At 42.4% G+C, this 24,186-nt stretch overlaps 1 protein-coding gene across 6 annotated transcripts in view; it reads left to right on the top strand.

Annotated features, from left to right (window-relative positions):
- SYVN1 (synoviolin 1) overlaps window positions 1-24,186 on the top strand; it is a 105,950-nt gene that overhangs the window by 31,203 nt on the left and 50,561 nt on the right. For all 6 annotated transcript variants that reach the window (XM_085863356.1, XM_085863327.1, XM_085863338.1 and 3 more), the window contains 5 exons: window positions 707-833; window positions 1,149-1,248; window positions 6,350-6,415; window positions 18,100-18,216; window positions 20,967-21,139. In XM_085863356.1, coding sequence (XP_085719482.1) covers window positions 707-833; window positions 1,149-1,248; window positions 6,350-6,415; window positions 18,100-18,216; window positions 20,967-21,139 — 583 coding nt within the window. The remainder of the gene's footprint in view (window positions 1-706; window positions 834-1,148; window positions 1,249-6,349; window positions 6,416-18,099; window positions 18,217-20,966; window positions 21,140-24,186) is intronic.

The raw sequence follows: 24,186 nt of genomic DNA on the forward strand, positions 1-24,186 counted from the left end.
CAGTGGCTTCACTTAGGATTAGGTACAGATAACTTTGACATAATCCGTTCAAAAACAGCTTATGGTTAAATTGGATGTAAAGATTTTACATTCTGCAATTTTGTAAATCTGTGCTCTCACCACAATACTCAAGAAAGTTGCCTGGGAGCGCTATTTGTTTGTCTGCATGCGGAGTGCGGGCTCATCACCTGACACATTACAATATCCTCTCCCATACCTTCGGGAATGGGCGAAGCTAATAATTGGACAAAGTCAGTTGGTTGGGGATGTTTTATGTGCATGTGTATGGTTCATCGAATGTCTTCCTGTAAAAAAAAAAAATTCCTTACTATTCAAACTTTATGGAATTAAAAATTAGACATCTCTTATTGCCAATCTTTAAATTACATGAAAAATGGCTGCATTTTGCATCTAACACCCCTCCCTCTCACTTATTTCTCCTTCTACTTTTCTCTCTCATCCCTCATAATCATACAGTACTCTCTTTTTTTAATTTTCATCCATACATCCTTTCTTGTTCATGCCTTCCTTCCACTTCCCATTTCCTCTCCTTTGTCCTTTCTTTTTCTTCGGTTATCCACCCCCCCACCACCTCCTGCATATGTAATTTGTAGATGACTTGAACAGCTTCATTTGTTTGGATAATGGATGAAGTTTATTGTTTGAGCAAGTATGTTGACACAAATAATTGTTTATGTTCATGCAGTATGCCATCCTTCTAACCATGGTGCTGACTGTCGTGTTTAAATACATTCTGCACTCTATTGACCTTCGGAGCACCAACCCTTGGGAAAACAAGGCTGTGTTCATGCTCTACACCGAGCTCTGCACGGGTATGGGGCATGGAGGGTGGAAATGTACATGTTTAATAAGAAATATGTGGATCATCTCAAGCATTCTCTACTTCTGCTTGGACACTGAAAGGATCAGTTCACTGCATTTTAATAAATGGCAAAATTATGAAATGAGGATCTTAAATATTTGTGCAGATATGGAGGTACTTGCACCAAGTTTTTTAATTTATTATTATTATTATTATTTTTTGAACAGCTATGTAATGTATCAACTTTCAATATGACTGGTGATAAAATGCATTTTCTTTTTGCTATTATTTAAAGTTTGTTTTAATTGTCTTTGTTGCTGTGTAGGTTTTATCAAGGTGATCCTTTACGTCGCCTTCATGGCAATTATGATAAAGATCCACACTTTCCCACTCTTTGCAATTCGCCCCATGTACCTGACCATGAGGCAAGTACCTTTGAGCAGATGAGAATTTGATGTTTGTGTTTTGTTTGAGTTTGTTTAGACCAGGGTTTCTTCACCTTTTTAGTATTGTTTCCCCCTTTGAAATTGCCGAATAATGATATTTCCCCCCCACCACATTATCAACACTAAATTATTTTTTAAAAACGAAAATGTATTAAAAAAATTATTCCAATAAATATTTTCATTAAAATATTGATACACAATTTATTGGATAACATTAAGTCATATTATTTTAACATTAGCATTCTTAAAATCAGCAAAAGTTCATCATTAGTCAAATCATTTGTATTAAGGGAAATGTTTTTTGCAGAGCATCATTTAAAAATGGCAATAGACTTGGCAAAACTATTGATGTCTTCGGTCGTTAAATGCAGCAGGATAATTGATAAGCATGCACTGAGCGCATTTACTTCAGTTAGATGGCTGGAACTGCATCTTGCTCACCAGTGCATCAATGTCAGGAGCAGTGTTAGAGAATGCGCAACGCCTGTCACACTCCACTTCAAGCTAATTTCGTGCTTTAGATTTTATGGTCATTAAAGATGAAAACCCCGACTCACAAAGATAGGTTTAAGAAACAAAGTAAGGATAGTTTGAATTATGCAATAGTAAGGATTCAACGCAAAAAATAGTTTGAAAATTGTTCAACCTAAAAATAATTTCCCCCAGGTTAAGAATTACTGGTTTAGACAGAAGCAATTGCATGAATGCAAGAAGTTGGCAGAGATCCAAACCCCCTCACTACTATGACATGCACATACACATTCTAGCATTGCAAAGGCTACATCCTCATTGGCATGTATACACACATCCACAACTAACCATGTTAACCAACTTAGAAAGGATGTTGTTGTGTTCATTAATTTTTATTGAAAGTGTAATAATGATTCTTGCCTTTTGGATTGCACTGATCAGCAACATAAATCAACCTGATGTTGCAGACGTATTGATATTTATAACATTCTACCGTTTTTATTTGTATGATGCACACAATAATTGTCTATGATGTACAAGTGTAGATCTCTGCCACTTCCTGGTTCCATCCCTGGGGTTTAAAATAAATTGTTTATAACTTTATCATATAGGCGAATGTTTCAAAGAGTAGGATTACAGTAACCTTGTATTTTGAAAAAAAATACAGAATGCCTGTAACGCACAGAATGCCTGTAACGCACAGAGGCACTGTGATTTCGCTAAAGAGGTGCTATTGTGGCTGCTGTGGACATGCCATTGTTTTTCAGAAAGCAAAATGCTACTTTTGTAGGTGGTCTTCAGGAGATGCACAGTGCAAAGTCCATACATAGTCCATACGATTCTCCCTGAAGGGCGTATCGGCTCGGTGAATGCCTCTATATCACCACGGAGATGAAAGGCTTTTTGCTCGGTGGAAGCTTTATTCTCATCACGTGGTCATAAAGCGGCCTGCTTTGCATCGTGTAACGACCTTCCGAAACATTCATTTGATTTCCATCACTGTGCTCCATTGTCCATCATCGAGAAAATCTCAAACGCAAGCCCATATGGGGATTTGATTGGGTTGATGCAATGCGTCTCAAGGGAAAAGTTCATTTTGAACAACAATTGAGTGTTGCTGTTTATGGGAGTTGATTAATTATGATATCAAACTGAAGTTACTTGTTCCATTTCTGCATGCAAGCATATCCTTATTGGGAATCGCTTTCATTTTGGGTATAAATGTATTATTTGTGTGTTGTAACCTTCATCATTAATCACTTCAGTGTCTGTTAACAATCAGAATATGGAATTTTGGATTGCTTCATTTTCGTTGGACAAACACTAAAACGTGAAGGGGAAGGATTGTTCTTCCATCATGCTTCGTACTTTGCCGATTTAAATAGTTTCTTCTACATAAAATATGATTTTTGTTTGGTCGTAACTGTTGTGGAACGTGAATGCATGCACCATACTCGCACTTGTTACAAAGGTCCTAATCAACATGTGGGCGCATGCCACGCATCCACCCTCTTTAGGCATCCATTGCAGTGTCCATTAACTAGAGAGTGCATAGAACACGATACCCCATGCATTGTTAAAGTTTAATAATTCGATGTTAATAAAATAATGATTTTAATGATCATTTTAAAAATAAAATCCGGAAGTTTAGTGTTGCTGAAGCAGTTATATACATCACCCATATATACCATAAAAAGACAACGTCGAGTCTCAGTTTAGGAGACGAAGGCTTTATTGATGACCATAGAATGCAGCGTCAATTAGCATCTTCTTCGCTTCACTATATATCAACAGCATGGTTCTTGAAAGTATTATGAAGGCGATTTGTGTTCGACAGTGTTCAAGTATATACTTAAATTTAAATACAGGTTTAAAGAGGTTTAAAGTCGTATAAATAAACAAATTCCAGGTTTTACAGTTGTTTTACTGAGTTTATTATATCACTCTATCTAACACGTTACATTAGTTATTCATGCCTCTTGTATATGTCCTTTATGACGTCCCTAAAAAAAAAAGTGTTTCCTGTTTGGAATTATATTTTCAATTTTGCTTTGACTGCCAGGCAGGCAGACAGTAAAAAAATTTTTTTTTTATTTTTTTAATCTCATTCCTCTGTGTTTGTGCGGTTGGGACGAATTCAGAAGCAAAGTACTGTGAAATAGCAAACTCGTCTTCCTATGTTCCGATTCATGTTCAAAATATCACATTTGATTTAAATAAGTTGTTCCTCAATCATAAACTGATAAAACAGACAGACTGATGGACGGATACGAACCAATTACTTTACCCCACATTTTTCTTCGAGTGCGTGCGTGGTTTACTGAGGTTTCTGAATTGATACGTCGGCATGCCTGAATCTTTATATATCTTCGTAATGCATCTCTCCTGGCCACAACTCAAATCTCAACCAAGTGACAAGATGTGATCTTTGCCATTTTTGCCATTTTTCTACTGCTAGAAGGGTACCAACATATTTGCCTTATCCAATTTGCAAAAAGCACGTGCTGCTAGTGTAGTTGGTGTTTGCTGGATTGTCAAACTACAGTGTGGTCATCAAACAAATCTTGCTCGACAGCTAAATGTAGCCAAAACATTGTTCCTGAATAAAAGGCAACAACAACCACAAGTTTCGATACCGTCGGTCAACGTGTTTAAGATTCATGTTACCAGAAACAAATCATTTATTTACTTTTTTAAAACTCGCGTAATCATTCTTAAGGCGAACGTGTTTTGATATCGAGATGATAGTCCAGCAGATTGGTAATGACACTAATAAATTGTGCATTTTCTGATTATAAGCACCAAGTTTTGCAGTGCAATAGTCAGTGGTGTCCTGAACATCTTTTGATATGAGCCGTTTGTGAAAAATAACTTGAATACTTTACATGATGTAAAGGAGATTAGATTGGTTGAACTGCTTGCCTGACTCCTGAACTGATTGGAATGCGTTCTCTCTGAAAGCGGAGCTTTCACCACGGAGGTTATGCAGGTCCTTGCTATTATTTTCGACTATTTTATCTTAAACAACTCAACCAGGGACCATAATAAAACCCATGTCTTTGTCCGAGAACATCCGAGAATCTTGCGACGTTGTGAAAGAAAACATCCATCATTATTTACTTTTTAATGACATATGCATGAGGACGAAGATAATTGGTTTGGGTTATTTATTGACACAATTGACCTGCTCACTGTCACATGAGAGTTTAAATGCCATGGGGTTTCTGCATATTTTTGGGGATTGTGAGTTGGACATGTGACCATGACGGGTTTCTGTGAAGTCGGTAATAGCATGATAGGGGAGGGGAAAGTGTTAAATATTCCGCTGTTATGTGGTAAAGCCTGTTTGCTTTTATGAGTGGGAGGAGGGGAAGACAGTTGGTGCTGGGGGTTGGGGACAGATATGGGACAGAGTTGGGAGGAGTTTGATCCTTCAGAAGTGTGGGGAGGGGTGTTGAGAACTTTCGGTTGCGGGGGGTGGGGGGGTTGGTGGCGGCTAAGGAGTTATGGTGGTCGGTTGGTCGGGGGGGCAGTTGGTGGCGGCTGAGTTGTTATCGTGGGGAGGGGTTTGAAGTACAGAGGGGATTGATGCTTTCAGCTTAGGAGGAGGAGGGTGAGGACTTGGGCGTTTTGGAGAGGGGGTGGAGTGCAAAGATGGGACAGTTGGGAGGGGGAGGTTGAGACTTCCTTGGGGTGGGGATTGAGAACTTTCTGTGCAGGAGGGTTGGGGGGGGGAAGGGGTAAAAGTTGAGGACTTGAAGTCACATTGTACAATACATTGCACGGATGTTACGCAGGTGTCTGCTTGTGGGTTACTATCTTGCTAACTCTGAATACATTGTAAATGACTGCAAGAAGCATTTTATCCAACCTTGATTGAAGTGAAAGCAAATTTTTACATTTTAGAAGTAAAATCCAACCTTTATTTGAATTTTAGTCATTTACTTTCAGCATTTAAACTCAGTGGTGTCCAAAAATGGCTCTACGTGCATTCCGAGCATCTAGGGCTTTTCAGCAATAATTTTTGGGCCCTCGGCCGAACAGTTATGGCTCTGCGCTTGGTGGAAATGCCCAAGGAATTCCATTCAACAAATATATACTTTTCCCAAGTGTGATAATCCTTGTCCCTTAAAGCTAAACACTTGCATCCTCACCTTTCCCTATCTTGTTTTATTTTTTTACTATTTCCATAATTTTTCGACATCTGTGCTGTAACTTTTACTTGTGGAACTTGTTTTCATAGACAAACGTTTGGGGTTGTTCAATCATCTTTTTAAAATCTCTGCCTCATTTTCTTGTGTGCCGAGCACCATTTTACAATTGAATACTCGATGATTAGAGTAAAGCCACCTTTGGGTCTGTGGGCGACTGGAAGGCAATTTCCTTGACCCTTGGCTTCAGATATAACCTGCAGCAGACCTATCTATGGACAAGGAACTATCAGATTGGAGCTAGCTGCTTTCAGAGATAGCTGAATATGGTTGAGCAGAGGCAATGCTTGCTTTACACCCCACGATAATGTTGCACATCTGATCTGATATTTGCTGCCTTTTTTCATGGAGATCAGCAGAGACCTTTCTTGAGACTCAAGTTTACCATTTATTTGCAGGCAATTCAAGAAAGCTGCGACAGATGCAATCATGTCCCGAAGAGCCATAAGAAACATGAACACACTGTGAGTCTACTTTTTGGTCTGTAATTTCAAAAATTTTCCTGGAATTGAAAATGGAATTTTTTTCTTCGTTTGTTTTACCACCAGCGACCATTGAACAATTTTTCTTGAATTATTAAGGATACTCACTGCCATCTATGTGCTCTCTAATATCGAACCCTTGGAGTAATAATATGGAATCCCTGTGTCGTAAGAGGCGACCAGGGTTGCGTCAGGAAGGGCATCCGGCGTAAAACATGTGCCAAATCACTATGCGGATCATACGGATGATCCGCTGTGGCGACCCCTAACGGGAGCAGCCGAAAGAAGAAGAAGAAGAAGAAGAAGAGAAGAGGAGTAATAATATGGAATTAAGCCTCCCCCTATAGGATAGTGGAAGGCTTATTGCTGTTGTAGGGTTTGTTTCTACAATTGGTGCCCACAATTTTAATGATACCACAGTTTCTTCAAACCCAAGAAGTACTAAACCACCATTTGTATAAAAAAAATTCTTTCTGCACCCTCAACACTCTCAATTTCGAAGCAGTATCTTGGACTGGCAGGGACTTTCAGAATGAAATTTTGCATCAACAATTGGAATAAAAAGTATATGGGGTTTACACAATTTTTTTTGACCTTAACCTTATCTTTAAGGTCATGATCCAATTATAGAGATTTAAACTTTTTTTCCACCCAAACGTGACTAAGAATGAAATTGAATGAAGTTTGTCTGATCAGAATGAAATTGCACTCTCTAGATTGCATTGAGCAAGGTGCATTTATGCTTGATTTAAATCATACCCCTCTGGGTTAAAGGTCAAGCTCAGATGGCGGTCTGAAAAATCAAAACGTGTTGGTTGCTTATTTATTTATTATTTTTATTATATTCATCGCTCAATGTTGCCATTATGGAATGTCAGACCGTTTCGCCTTCCATGATGTTTTTACAACTTAATAGCATACCTCCTATTGGGCACCTGATATTTGATTCACGTCTTTGACCTACTTTTATTGGATTGAGACCTAATTAACAAAAAAACACCTCAAATTTGATCATCGGTTGAATAATGTTCCTCCAATATTTATGATGTTGAGTTTTATGGATAGATTGTAGATGGGGACACATTTCCTTCATTTACACTTTATCCCTAAATGTTGAAGGTCAAGGTCACATGGTGGTCTGAAAACAAAAAAAATATGGCTATTGGATCACAGGCCAAGGTAATTTGTGGACGATTGCCAATGGTAAGCCCCCTCCAGGATGGGGGAGGCTTTACCCTTGGTGATCGTTTTGTGATCGCAGATATCTAGTTATTGTTGATGTCCCCTCTTGGTTTTATGTATATATGTATTCCGATGTTACCATACTCTGTTCCAGAGCTTTGGTGCTGCAGAAGCAGTTTTTTGACAAGGGTTATGCTAGATGGTTTGCCATTGCCTTCCCATCAGTAGTTATGGCAGGAATTTGCAATTTATTCATGGTGCTGGTGATAGCTTGACCACTCTTTACAAAGGACACCATGGGATCTTTAACGTCCGCAAACAAATGCAGGCAGATGGGACGCCCAGTTTAATATCCTTCCGAGGGACAGCACACACATTGATAAAACACCAGGATGACAATTTATTGCTGGGCCGAGATTCAAACCCAGGCTGGACAGATTAGAGATGAGCGTGCATACCTCCAGATGACCCTTAAAGCATATATAATATATATATATATATATATATATATATATATATATATATATATGTATATACATACATATATACAATATTGTGAGGGTTTTCCGGGGGGGGCACATACCAACACAAAAGGGAGCACGAGTGTAGTTATATTCATCGTATATTCTGCAGCTAAATTTCCTCTCCTCTCATGTCAGTGGAAAGGGAAAATGTGTTGTGTTTGTGTAGAATTCAACCCCTATTGTGACCCCCTTTCTTCTCTATATCTCTATATCTCTATATCTCTATATCTCTATATCTCTATATCTCTATATCTCTATATCTCTATATCTCTATATCTCTATATCTCTATATCTCTATATCTCTATATCTCTATATCTCTATATCTCTATATCTCTATCTCTCTATCTCTCTATCTCTCTATCTCTCTATCTCTCTATCTCTCTATCTCTCTATCTCTCTATCTCTCTATCTCTCTATCTCTCTATCTCTCTATCCCTCTATCCCTCTATCCCTCTATCCCTCTATCCCTCTATCCCTCTATCCCTCTATCCCTCTATCCCTCTATCCCTCTATCCCTCTATCCCTCTATCCCTCTATCCCTCTATCCCTCTATCCCTCTATCCCTCTATCCCTCTATCTCTCTATCTCTCTATCTCTCTATCTCTCTATCCCTCTATCTCTATCTCTATCTCTATCTCTATCTCCATCTCCCTATCTCTATCTCCCTATCTCTATCTCCCTATCTCTATCTCCCTATCTCTATCTCCCTATCTCTATCTCCCTATCTCTATCTCCCTATCTCTATCTCCCTATCTCTATCTCCCTATCTCTATCTCCCTATCTCTATCTCCCTATCTCCCTATCTCCCTATCTCCCTATCTCCCTATCTCCCTATCTCCCTATCTCCCTATCTCCCTATCTCCCTATCTCCCTATCTCCCTATCTCCCTATCTCCCTATCTCCTATCTCCCTATCTCCCTATCTCCCTATCTCCCTATCTCCCTATCTCCCTATCTCCCTATCTCCCTATCTCCCTATCTCCCTATCTCCCTATCTCCCTATCTCCCTATCTCCCTATCTCCCTATCTCCCTATCTCCCTATCTCCCTATCTCCCTATCTCCCTATCTCCCTATCTCCCTATCTCCCTATCTCCCTATCTCCCTATCTCCCTATCTCCCTATCTCCCTATCTCCCTATCTCCCTATCTCCCTATCTCCCTATCTCCCTATCTCCCTATCTCCTATCTCCCTATCTCCCTATCTCCCTATCTCCCTATCTCCCTATCTCCCTATCTCCCTATCTCCCTATCTCCCTATCTCCCTATCTCCCTATCTCCCTATCTCCTATCTCCCTATCTCCCTATCTCCCTATCTCCCTATCTCCCTATCTCCCTATCTCCCTATCTCCCTATCTCCTATCTCCCTATCTCCCTATCTCCCTATCTCCCTATCTCCCTATCTCCTATCTCCCTATCTCCCTATCTCCCTATCTCCCTATCTCCTTATCTCCCTATTTCCCTAATTCCCTATCGCCCTATCTCCCTAGCTCCCTAACTCCCTATCTCCCTATTTCCCTATCTCCCTATCTCCCTATCTCCCTATCTCCCTATCTCCCTATCTCCCTATCTCCCTATCTCCTATCTCCCTATCTCCCTATCTCCCTATCTCCCTATCTCCCTATCTCCCTATCTCCCTATCTCCCTATCTCCCTATCTCCCTATCTCCCTATCTCCCTATCTCCCATATCTCCCTATCTCCCTATCTCCCTATCTCCCTATCTCCCTATCTCCATATCTCCCTATCTCCATATCTCCTATCTCCCTATCTCCCTATCTCCCTATCTCCCTATCTCCCTATCTCCCTATCTCCCTATCTCCCTATCTCCATATCTCCCTATCTCCATATCTCCCTATCTCCATATCTCCCTATCTCCATATCTCCCTATCTCCATATCTCCCTATCTCCATATCTCCCTATCTCCATATCTCCCTATCTCCATATCTCCCTATCTCCATATCTCCATATCTCCCTATCTCCATATCTCCCTATCTCCCTATCTCCCTATCTCCCTATCTCCCTATCTCCCTATCTCCATATCTCCCTATCTCCATATCTCCCTATCTCCATATCTCCATATCTCCCTATCTCCATATCTCCCTATCTCCCTATCTCCCTATCTCCCTATCTCCCTATCTCCCTATCTCCCTATCTCCATATCTCCATATCTCCATATCTCCATATCTCCCTATCTCCATATCTCCCTATCTCCATATCTCCCTATCTCCATATCTCCCTATCTCCATATCTCCCTATCTCCCTATCTCCCTATCTCCCTATCTCCCTATCTCCCTATCTCCATATCTCCCTATCTCCATATCTCCCTATCTCCATATCTCCCTATCTCCATATCTCCCTATCTCCATATCTCCCTATCTCCATATCTCCCTATCTCCATATCTCCCTATCTCCCTATCTCCCTATCTCCATATCTCCATATCTCCCTATCTCCATATCTCCATATCTCCCTATCTCCATATCTCCCTATCTCCCTATCTCCCTATCTCCATATCTCCATATCTCCCTATCTACATATCTCCATATCTCCCTATCTCCATATCTCCCTATCTCCATATCTCCCTATCTCCATATCTCCCTATCTCCATATCTCCCTATCTCCATATCTCCCTATCTCCCATATCTCCCTATCTCCATATCTCCCTATCTCCATATCTCCCTATCTCCATATCTCCCTATCTCCATATCTCCCTATCTCCCTATCTCCCTATCTCCCTATCTCCCTATCTCCCTATCTCCCTATCTCCCTATCTCCCTATCTCCCTATCTCCCTATCTCCTATCTCCCTATCTCCCTATCTCCCTATCTCCCTATCTCCCTATCTCCCTATCTCCCTATCTCCCTATCTCCCTATCTCCTATCTCCCTATCTCCCTATCTCCCTATCTCCCTATCTCCCTATCTCCCTATCTCCTATCTCCATATCTCCCTATCTCCATATCTCCCTATCTCCATATCTCCCTATCTCCATATCTCCCTATCTCCATATCTCCCTATCTCCATATCTCCCTATCTCCATATCTCCCTATCTCCATATCTCCCTATCTCCATATCTCCCTATCTCCATATCTCCCTATCTCCATATCTCCCTATCTCCATATCTCCCTATCTCCATATCTCCCTATCTCCATATCTCCCTATCTCCCTATCTCCCTATCTCCCTATCTCCCTATCTCCCTATCTCCCTATCTCCATATCTCCATATCTCCCTATCTCCATATCTCCCTATCTCCATATCTCCCTATCTCCATATCTCCCTATCTCCATATCTCCATATCTCCCTATCTCCTATCTCCCTATCTCCCTATCTCCCTATCTCCATATCTCCCTATCTCCATATCTCCCTATCTCCATATCTCCCTATCTCCATATCTCCCTATCTCCCTATCTCCATATCTCCCTATCTCCCTATCTCCCTATCTCCCTATCTCCATATCTCCCTATCTCCCTATCTCCATATCTCCCTATCTCCATATCTCCCTATCTCCATATCTCCATATCTCCCTATCTCCATATCTCCCTATCTCCATATCTCCCTATCTCCATATCTCCCTATCTCCATATCTCCCTATCTCCATATCTCCCTATCTCCATATCTCCCTATCTCCATATCTCCCTATCTCCATATCTCCCTATCTCCATATCTCCCTATCTCCATATCTCCCTATCTCCATATCTCCCTATCTCCATATCTCCCTATCTCCATATCTCCCTATCTCCATATCTCCCTATCTCCCTATCTCCCTATCTCCCTATCTCCCTATCTCCATATCTCCATATCTCCCTATCTCCATATCTCCCTATCTCCATATCTCCCTATCTCCATATCTCCCTATCTCCATATCTCCCTATCTCCATATCTCCCTATCTCCATATCTCCCTATCTCCATATCTCCCTATCTCCCTATCTCCATATCTTCCTATCTCCATATCTCCCTATCTCCATATTTCCCTAACTCCATATCTCCCTATCTCCCTATCTCCATATCTCCCTATCTCCATATCTCCCTATCTCCATATCTCCCTATCTCCATATCTCCCTATCTCCATATCTCCCTATCTCCATATCTCCCTATCTCCATATCTCCCTATCTCCATATCTCCCTATCTCCATATCTCCCTATCCCCATATCTCCCTATCTCCATATCTCCCTATCTCCATATCTCCCTATCTCCATATCTCCCTATCTCCATATCTCCCTATCTCCATATCTCCCTATCTCCATATCTCCCTATCTCCATATCTCCCTATCTCCATATCTCCCTATCTCCATATCTCCCTATCTCCATATCTCCCTATCTCCATATCTCCCTATCTCCATATCTCCCTATCTCCATATCTCCCTATCTCCATATCTCCCTATCTCCATATCTCCCTATCTCCATATCTCCCTATCTCCATATCTCCCTATCTCCATATCTCCCTATCTCCATATCTCCCTATCTCCCTATCTCCCTATCTCCCTATCTCCCTATCTCCCTATCTCCCTATCTCCCATATCTCCCTATCTCCCTATCTCCCTATCTCCCTATCTCCCTATCTCCCTATCTCCATATCTCCCTATCTCCATATCTCCCTATCTCCATATCTCCCTATCTCCATATCTCCCATATCTCCCTATCTCCCTATCTCCCTATCTCCCTATCTCCCTATCTCCCATATCTCCCTATCTCCATATCTCCCTATCTCCATATCTCCCTATCTCCATATCTCCCTATCTCCCTATCTCCCATATCTCCCTATCTCCCTATCTCCATATCTCCATATCTCCCTATCTCCATATCTCCCTATCTCCATATCTCTCTATCTCCATATCTCCCTATCTCCATATCTCCCTATCTCCATATCTCCCTATCTCCATATCTCCCTATCTCCATATCTCCTATCTCCCTATCTCCCTATCTCCCTTTTTCCATATCTCCCTATCTCCATATCTCCATATCTCCCTATCTCCATATCTCCCTATCTCCATATCTGCATATCTCCATATCTCCCTATCTCCATATCTCCCTATCTCCATATCTCCCTATCTCCCTATCTCCCTATCTCCCGATCTCGCTATCTCCCTATCTACATATCGCCCTATCTCACTACCGCCCTATCTCCCTATCTCCCTATCTCCCTATCTCCCTATCTCCCCATCTCCCTATCTCCCTAGCTCCCTATCTCCCTATCTCCCTATCTCCCTATCTCCCTATCTCCCTATCTCCCTATCTCCCTATCTCCCTATCTCCCTATCTCCCTATCTCCATATCTCCCTATCTCCATATCTCCCTATCTCCCATTTCTTCCTATCCCCATATCTCCCTATCTCCATATCTCCCTATCTCCATATCTCCCTATCTCCATATCTCCATATCTCCCTATCTCCATATCTCCCTATCTCCCTATCTCCATATCTCCATATCTCCATATCTCCCTATCTCCATATCTCCCTATCTCCATATCTCCCTATCTCCATATCTCCCTATCTCCATATCTCCCTATCTCCATATCTCCCTATCTCCATATCTCCCTATCTCCATATCTCCCTATCTCCATATCTCCCTATCTCCATATCTCCCTATCTCCATATCTCCCTATCTCCATATCTCCCTATCTCCATATCTCCCTATCTCCATATCTCCCTATCTCCATATCTCCCTATCTCCATATCTCCCTATCTCCATATCTCCCTATCTCCATATCTCCCTATCTCCCTATCTCCATATCTCCCTATCTCCCTATCTCGCTATGTGCCTATCTCCCTATTTCCCTATCTCCCTATCTCCCTATCTCCCTATCTCCATATCTCCATATCTCCCTATCTCCCTATCTCCCTATCTCCCTATCTCCCTATCTCCCTATCTCCCATATCTCCCTATCTCCCATATCTCCCTATCTCCCTATCTCCATATCTCCCTATCTCCATATCTCCCTATCTCCATATCTCCCTATCTCCCTATCTCCCTATCTCCCTATCTCCCTATCTCCATATCTCCCTATCTCCATATCTCCCTATCTCCCATATCTCCCTATCTCCCTATCTCCCTATCTCCCTATCTCCCTATCTCCCTATCTCCCTATCTCCCTATCTCCCTATCTCCCTATCTCCCTATCTCCCTATCTCCATATCTCCCTATCTCCATATCTCCCTATCTCCATATCTCCCTATCTCCATATCTCCCTATCTCCATATCTCCCTATCTCCATATCTCCATATCTCCCTATCTCCATATCTCCCTATCTCCATATCTCCCTATCTCCATATCTCCCTATCTCCATATCTCCCTATCTCCATATCTCCCTATCTCCATATCTCCATATCTCGCTATCTCCATATCTCCCTATCTCCATATCTCTCCTATCTCCCTATCTCCCTATCTCCCTATCTCCCTATCTCCCTATCTCCCTATCTCCCTATCTCCCTATCTCCCTATCTCCCTATCTCCCTATCTCCCTATCTCCATATCTCCCTATCTCCCTATCTCCCTATCTCCCTATCTCCATATCTCCCTATCTCCCTATCTCCATATCTCCCTATCTCCATATCTCCCTATCTCCATATCTCCCTATCTCCCTATCTCCATATCTCCCTATCTCCCTATCTCCCTATCTCCCTATCTCCCTATCTCCCTATCTCCCTATCTCCATATCTCCCTATCTCCATATCTCCCTATCTCCATATCTCCCTATCTCCATATCTCCCTATCTCCATATCTCCCTATCTCCATATCTCCCTATCTCCATATCTCCCTATCTCCCTATCTCCCTATCTCCATATCTCCCTATCTCCATATCTCCCTATCTCCATATCTCCCTATCTCCATATCTCCCTATCTCCATATCTCCCTATCTCCATATCTCCCTATCTCCATATCTCCCTATCTCCATATCTCCCTATCTCCATATCTCCCTATCTCCATATCTCCCTATCTCCCTATCTCCATATCTCCCTATCTCCATATCTCCCTATCTCCATATCTCCCTATCTCCATATCTCCCTATCTCCATATCTCCCTATCTCCATATCTCCCTATCTCCATATCTCCCTATCTCCATATCTCCCTATCTCCATATCTCCCTATCTCCATATCTCCCTATCTCCATATCTCCCTATCTCCATATCTCCCTATCTCCATATCTCCCTATCTCCATATCTCCATATCTCCCTATCTCCATATCTCCCTATCTCCATATCTCCCTATCTCCATATCTCCCTATCTCCATATCTCCCTATCTCCATATCTCCCTATCTCCATATCTCCCTATCTCCATATCTCCCTATCTCCATATCTCCCTATCTCCCTATCTCCCTATCTCCCTATCTCCCTATCTCCTATCTCCTATCTCCATATCTCCCTATCTCCATATCTCCCTATCTCCATATCTCCATATCTCCCTATCTCCATATCTCCCTATCTCCATATCTCCCTATCTCCATATCTCCCTATCTCCATATCTCCCTATCTCCATATCTCCCTATCTCCATATCTCCCTATCTCCATATCTCCCTATCTCCATATCTCCCTATCTCCCTATCTCCCTATCTCCCTATCTCCCTATCTCCCTATCTCCCTATCTCCCTATCTCCCTATCTCCCTATCTCCCTATCTCCCTATCTCCCTATCTCCCTATCTCCCTATCTCCCTATCTCCCTATCTCCCTATCTCCCTATCTCCCTATCTCCCTATCTCCCTATCTCCCTATCTCCCTATCTCCCTATCTCCCTATCTCCCTATCTCCCTATCTCCCTATCTCCCTATCTCCCTATCTCCATATCTCCCTATCTCCATATCTCCCTATCTCCATATCTCCCTATCTCCATATCTCCCTATCTCCATATCTCCCTATCTCCATATCTCCCTATCTCCATATCTCCCTATCTCCATATCTCCCTATCTCCATATCTCCCTATCTCCATATCTCCCTATCTCCATATCTCCCTATCTCCATATCTCCCTATCTCCATATCTCCCTATCTCCATATCTCCCTATCTCCATATCTCCCTATCTCCATATCTCCCTATCTCCATATCTCTCTATCTCCATATCTCTCTATCTCCATATCTCTCTATCTCCATATCTCTCTATCTCCATATCTCTCTATCTCCATATCTCTCTATCTCCATATCTCTCTATCTCCATATCTCTCTATCTCCATATCTCTCTATCTCCATATCTCTCTATCTCCATATCTCTCTATTTCCATATCTCCATATCTCCCTCCCAAGCTCTCTCCTCTCTCGCTATCTTTGTTGCGTCACCCCAGCTCATTCAAACACACTTTGCAACATGCATACACCTTATAACATGCTTTGTTTACAACACAAATCAAGCCAAAACGGTGCAATCAAACACTACGAAGCCAGTGATGTACGAGGGAAAGTGGCTCAACATCCACCAGAAAGGACCGTGCTTTGCTGGGCTGTGGACACTTATTGAATCCCAATGGCAATGTCCACAACAACCTCAAGGCTGATGCGACGTTGTGGATACGAACAGCGCAACGAACCCTGGGCGCAGCCAATGAACATCGCCTGGATGCAGGGTGGGCCAATTTGAAGACAAAGCTCGGCTGGATTCCAACGGCACGCGACAGACCTCAGAGACACCAAAGCATCATTCGGGAACGCAGATAGGAGGATGCATACTCCCCAAGCCATGCCTCTCCTTTGGCTTAATAACTGGAGATTTGACCACATCAGAGTTGCTGACATGTCTGGGAAATTCACAAGAATGGACTGAACCTGCGAGGATGAACGAGCTGGTGAACACAATGCAGTGGAGGACTGGTGAACAGACCAAGCAGTGGAGATATGGACGTGCTGGCCACGACACACTGACTTGTGCTATCTGTCTCTTGCTTTCCCAAAATATAATTTGTTCCCTTTGAACACACATAGCATCAACAAAAAGCTGCCGTCCTTTTTAGGGCTGGCTTACTGATTCGCATTTCACGCTTTCCTCGAAGCACTACATGCATTCACCATTTGCAAATCTCCTTACAACTTGCATTACATTTTCTCGCCTCCTCTTCTTTCTCCCCCTCCTCCTCTCTTTCAATGGGACCAGCGTAAGACCGCTGGCTTGCGATGGGTGAGCGAGAGGCCAACCCTATGCCTCAAACTTTTCTATACTTCTCTCTGTCCCTCTTCCTTACCTCGTTTTGCCGGAATGATTGAGGCACCTGTTGTAGAACCTGTGACTAAGTGGCTGATTAAGACTAGGCTTCTATGCTGGGGATAAGAGCTTTCTGATGTGACTCTGCTTGATGTAAGTACGTGCTCCTTGTTGATCAATGTCGGGTTCCCGAACTTGGGTCTCGAGGGCCTTCTGATGGGTTGTCTGATTATACGCCGCTTGACCTTGCAGCGATGTATTCCAACGTTAGCAGCTTGCCAACTTCTCACAAATACCGGTTTTGAGGTGGATTTTTCATGACGAAAGCATTTTCGCCAACAAGGTGGGCTCCGGTACTATTTAGTTCGCAAGGCGAATGCAATTTAAAATTTTGGGTCATGGCCCAAAAAGTTTGGGAGCTTATGATCGATATAAACCGTTTTCCAAACTGCCCGATCCTCTTCTTCCATTGGTTAGAACATAGTGTGCGGATAGTGACAAGGAGTTCAGCCCCACCGTTTTGTTGTGGTCAGCCTTGGTCAACGTTCCATTTCCGGGATCGCTCGGCTGTTTTGATTAATAGCAGAGGAGCGTTAAGAAGCACATTCTTTATCTGGGGTGATTAATTGGCCATGGAGGTAAAGCGGAATTGGGACGCTGGACGATACCTAAACTAAGTGTCTCAGACAGCATCTGTGGTTGCTTAGCAACCTGTCGCGCCTTGGAATCATCCGCATTTCGTCGGCTTCAGGGTCATTAGCTGGCAAATGGGTCTGAGAACTCCCCTCACGGCCCTATCGGAGGCGAACCGTAACGATATGTATGTTTTGCCATCCCAACAGATACCCTGATGCAACCCCAGAGGAACTGCAGTCGACTGATAATGTGTGCATTATCTGTCGTGAAGAGATGACCACTGGAGCTAAGCGTTTGCCCTGCAATCACATCTTTCACACGAGGTGTGTGAATGCATTAATGCATATGCAGATAAACATTTTTGCCCATATGCATTCCAAATATTGCCCTTCTGGGCTACAAATGTGGAACACAGAAACTGGTAAATGATGCAAATGAAGATAAAGGACCCACCACCTACCACCTTGGTGTTGTGAATTTCAGGATCAACATTAATTACATTTTAACATGTAGATTCAGATCCTCTCAATTTAGGCAATTTCCAACCACAACAAGCTCTCATGAAGCAGGCATCATTAGCCCTTCACTTGCATCTATGGTGTGATTTACATGCCACTCCTTTAATGAGTGTTGGTCATTGGAAGTAAAATAAAGAAACGACGTTGTTAACGAAGTAGATGGTTATTTTTATGCCTCCGCTGATGAAGTCGCCAGAGGCATTATGTTTTGGGGCTGTGTCCATCCTTCCGTACGTCCATGCAAATTTTCTATGTTTTCTCTGAAACCACTTATCTGATTGACATGAAATTTTCACCATCAGGTGACGACTCATGTAAAATGTTTAAATGATGATTACGACATCATAGGTCAAATGGTGTGGCAGCCATGTTGGAAACAAGGACAAACGTGTCCAAGAGCCACGTCCTAAAGGTTTTGTCTTCACCAGAACAAGAACAAGAAGAGGACGAAAAAAAAACATCAACAACAACTTCCGATATTTTGTCACGTGCCTTGACAGAGCCAATAGCGAGACCGGTCCTGGACGATTGTCGTTCATAACGAGAAAATAGTGTATTTACGAAATTACAATACTTTAAATGGAATAATCTTTAAATAGTAACGTGAACTTTTCGAAACTTTAAAGCAAATGTCCGAATATATACTGAACAAAAATATAAACGCACCAAGCGATTGTTATTATTTTACCTCGAACTCATTAATACTAAATCTTCACAACAATTTGGTTATAGAATCCATGACAATTGAGCATTAAATTTCAAAGAGTTCCTTGAGAATTCTGGCGACAGTCTTTGCGCTACAACAGCCGACACAACCGAGGTGTCACTGTCAGAGTTCACACAGTCGTTAGCGGGTGTTGGCCTCCCTCAAGCTTGGCCTCCCTCAAGCGGTTACGCACCGTCTGGGCTGAAATGCGCCTGTTATGCAGCCCGACAGTCTCATCGGCAGTCCTCGTGGCCGGTCGGAGTCGATCCCGGAGATGTTGCAGCCTCATGTGACGATCCTGACCGGCGGTGGTCACACGTGGTCGCCGGGCATGTGGGTGGTTCACGGTGCTTCCAGTCTCTCTGAGGCGCGTTCTCAGGCGGCTAATGGTGGAGTGGTGGACATCGAAGTGTGCTGCAACGGCCCGTACTGACGTCCCAGCATTCAGCATGCCAATGGCGCGCTCCCTCAAGATTTGTGACATCTGTGGCATGTTGACATTTGGCACCAGTCCACATTTTGGGGAGGCCTTTTATAGGGCAAGCTATAGGGAGTGTTTGTGTCCTGGTCACGCTCACTGACCATCACTCTGTCAAGCCCCATGGTGCTCATGGGAAGGATTACTCAACGTGTGAGTCCACACACTCAGAGTGGTCAATTTCAATAGGAACATCTGTCTTGAGCAAAACAAAGGAACCATTGCTCAAACATATCATCGGTTTGACCATTTTCACATAATGGCAATCTTGACTTAGATATTTAGGTTGGTGCGTTTATATTTTTGTTCAGTATATTTAAAAGTTCCTGATAGACGCTCTCAAAAGGCACCCTCAATGCGAGGATGTGTTTAGTATTTAAGGAGATCCAGATCCTGTTTATAAAAGAGCCGAGTCCTCAAGGTTTTGTCTTCACAAGAAGAAGAAGAAGAAGAAGAAGAAGAAGAAGAAGAAGAAGAAGAAGAAGAAGAAGAAGAAGAAGAAGAAGAAGAAGAAGAAGAAGAAGAAGAAGAAGAAGAAGAAGAAGAAGAAGAAGAAGAAGAACAACGCCGAGCTTTCTTAGAGCCGCGTCTCGCAAGTGAAAAAGGGAAAAAAATTGGACCTCTGTATCTCTGAAACCGCCCCATGGAAAAATTGAAACTTGGCACCTGTGAAGTACTCCCCATGGGAAACGAGTGTGATTTTTCGATGATGTCATAGGTGGCTTTGTTGTGACGTCATCATTGCATACGTCGAGTGCTATATCCGATCAGTATGAAAATTTTTGAGGGTCATCTAGGGCTAAATTGTATAGGGAGAAAAAAACTGATGACTTCATCGGTCACATGGTTCGGCAGCCATATATATTTTTCTAAATGTAAAAAACCTTCAAAAATCTTACGGCTGAACAGATTGAGGCAAAACTTTACAGGTGTGATTGCCTATCCATGAGTACCAAAAAGTTCTCTACCTAATGATGTCATAGGTCACATGGTCGGTCTGCCAGCCATATTGGATTGAATGAAAATCTTTAAAAAATGATTTCTCTTGAACCACTTCATCAATTGATGTAAAACATCACAGTTTTGTTCTCGTGGTCATAGTTAATACATGTTTTAAATCATAACCTGATCGGACACATGGTCTGACAGTCAGAATTATTTAATATTTTGAATCTGGGTTCAGGGATTTAAATCATACTTGGTACAATTATGTTTAATGATGTAATAATGTGGGCGGAGTCATATCTGGCAACATTGTGACATCAAACGGTGCCCTTCTAGTTTTAATATTGGTAGCCTATGCCAATGTACACCCTGCTAATCTAACTCTCTCTCATCTACATTCTCCCACTCCTCTGTCTCTGCTATCAGCTGTCTGCGGTCCTGGTTTCAACGCCAACAGACTTGCCCTACATGCCGAATGGATATTCTTCGTACCCAAGGACCTGCCCAACCTCGTGCAGATGCAGCTCGACCTCCTGCTCCTCCTGCTCCTCCTCCCCCTCCTCAAGCGGTAGCTCAGCCAGCGCCTCCACAGCCAAATCGTAAGGAAAGGTTTCGGCTGGATGGGCAGAGGTGGTTTAAACTACCATCAAGACACATGGATGAAAGTGCATGTTTTATTACTTGCAAAATCGAAGATTTTTCAAGTATATTGGTCAGTCGATTTTGTTATTCTGTCTGTCTGTTTGTCTCTCTGTCTGTTTATCGCCTACCGGTCACAATTCTAAACTGATAGTCATGAAACTTTACCAAGTTGTAGAAGTAGTCTCAACTGAGAAGCATATTGATTTTGAGATCAAAGGTCATCTTGAGGTTACATTTCCAAAATCATCATTTTTCATCTGATTGACTTGAAAGTTGAAAAGGATTTGCATATTGCATCACTGAATTTGAAAACCAATTATTTTTGAGGTGAAAAGGTCAAAGGTCACCTCAAGGTCAAACTTCTAAAATCATCAATTTTCATCTGATTGACCTGAGCTTTGATTAATATTGTCAAATTTAATCTTTATGAAATGGACAATTTGATGTATCTGTGGCAACCTTTGGAAAGGGGGTGGATTTTGCAAGCATCATGCTCTGCATGACGTCTTTTTCTTGTTTATTTATTTTGAAAGTGTATGTTTATCCGAGCTGTAAGTGTTGGAAATTTTTGATGCGTACTCTCATGGTTGAGGTATAGTTGAAATTTGGGCATCCCAGCAATGCCAACCCTCCCGATTTCATCGGGAGGCTTCCGAAAATTCACCCAAACTCCCGCCCTTACGATCACTATCCTTATCCTCCCGAAATTTTGATATTTTTGCACTGTTCACTAATCAGAATGTACTGGTATGAGAATTGAATGAAAAGCATCGTCTGCTACGTATAGCATGTGGTAACTCCATAACGTTCGCTGCTACCAAATTGTACGTAAAAAATTGCAAATTCAAATGAGGAGCAGCGAAACATTGGGTCTGGATCTCGCTTATGCGATCATGCACTGAGATTTAGTGCATGCGGTTTGTGTGCAATACAGTGCATGCGGTATGTATGCACAGTGTATATGCATGCGATACGCTCACTGCATGCAGCTGGGCCCCGTACCAGCCCGGCGGTCGCGACCACCGTGCGGTGTTTAATTTAACAGCCGCTACAGTTCTACGAGTCGCGCTGCAGCTGTGGAACATCGACTTCGAAGTTACCGATGCTTCAAGCCCTCGATGTTGATTACGAAATGGCAGAAAAGAAGCTTACGAAGACCAAGAAATGGTCTCAGAAGTACAAGACCGAATACAGTCTCCAATACCCGTGTATTCGAAAGTCTGAAAGAGGAATTCATCATGCGTATTGTACAGTATGCAGCGTTGATATTTCAGTTGAGCACGGAGGTCGCGATGATATTCGGAAGCACGTTGGAAGCAAACGGCACACAGACATTGCAAAGGAGAGATCTTCGAGCACGAGTACCGGTACACTTCTGAATTATTTCACCAAACAAGGGACAAGCGAGGAAGAGGATGTTACCCGAGCGGAACTTCTCTTTAGTGGATTTATTGTGGAACATAACTTGCCCATATCAGTCTCAGATCATGCTGGACCTCAATTTCAAAAGATGTTTCCAGATTCAAAAGTTGCTTCAAAGTATGGATGTGCAAGAACAAAAACTTGCAAGATGTGCAAGATGTGCAAGAACAAAAAAAAGAAAAATAAAAATAAAATAAAAAAAAACAAGAACAAAAAGCAAGAAAAAGAAAAGAAAAAAAAAAAAAAAAAAAAAAAGAACAAGAACAAAGAAGAAAAAAGAACACTGGTCAACAATTTTTTACTTTCTGAATGTTGTCTAGATTTCTACAAGTGAATTAGGGTATTCTGGCACTGCTGAATCAGGAAATGGCATCCGTTTCTCTCCATCAGGTCAGGTTTTTGTGCTAAGTTGATTTGAAAAAATCAGATCTTGTGACAAAATCAATTACATTTTTGTGGCATTATCAGCTGATTTTTGTCAACACATATCATCCTAAACATGTTTTTAAGAAAAAAAATGTTTTGCCAACAACATTTATTGATTACATGATAGAAACATCGATTACTGTCATCTGAATGGTGGGCATTGATAAAGGTAAGTACAAGTAAATTGCATGTTGCGTCACCACTGTTCAAACTTCAGGGCTTGAACTTCCGTTTCTTCGAACTCCTGGAATGTTCAGCGGCAGGGAGGTCTCTCTTCAGATTCCAACAGTAGTCAGCCATCATGACTGCGTCCCAGCGACCCTGATACCTGGTCTCCATCTCCTTCATGTCCTGATGGAATCTCTCCCCCTGCTCGTCACTCATTGAACCCAGGTTCTCAGGAAACCGGTTCATATGTGAAAATAGGTAGTGCATCTTGATGCTCATGTTGCAGCCCAGGTTTCTGAAAGCAGTCAGCATGTTGTTGACAAGTTCTGCGTAGTTTCTGGCCTTATTGTTGCCAAGAAAGTTCTTCACTACCAAAACAAATGTCTTCCACGCTTCCAGTTCCACTTCATTCATTGAGTTTTTGAACTCTGGATCTCTGATGAGCTGACGGATCTGAGAACCATCAAAGATGCCAACTTTCAACTTCTCCATGGTCAATCCTGGAAAAGCCTGGCACAAGTAAGTGAAGCAGTCACCATCTTTGTCCAGAGCCTTGGTGAACTGCTTGATTAAGCCGAGCTTGATGTGCAGCGGTGGGAAGAGTATTCTGTCTCTGTCCACCAGAGGGTCGTTGATGACGTTCCTTTCTTTGCATGGCACCAATTCCTCCCGCACAGGCCAGTCCTTCTTCGTGTAATGCTGAGCACGGTCCCTACTATCCCACATGCACAGAAAACATGGGTACTTGGTGAAGCCAGACTGTTGTCCCAACAAAAAGTTCACCATCTTCAGGTCAACACAAATAAACCACTTATGCTGATCATAACCAATTTTCTCCAGCACGTACTTCACCGCTTCATACTTCTCCTTCAGTGTAGTCGAGTGAGCGATGGGTACAGAGGCAAACTGGTTGCCGTTGTGTAGCAGAACACATTTCAGTGATCGCTTGCTGCTGTCAATGAACAGTCTCCAATCTTTGGGTTCGTAC

This window comes from Eptatretus burgeri, chromosome 2, assembly GCF_056783735.1.
Source record: "Eptatretus burgeri isolate ZD-2024b chromosome 2, Ebu_testis_v1, whole genome shotgun sequence".
Lineage (NCBI taxonomy): Eukaryota > Metazoa > Chordata > Myxini > Myxiniformes > Myxinidae > Eptatretus > Eptatretus burgeri.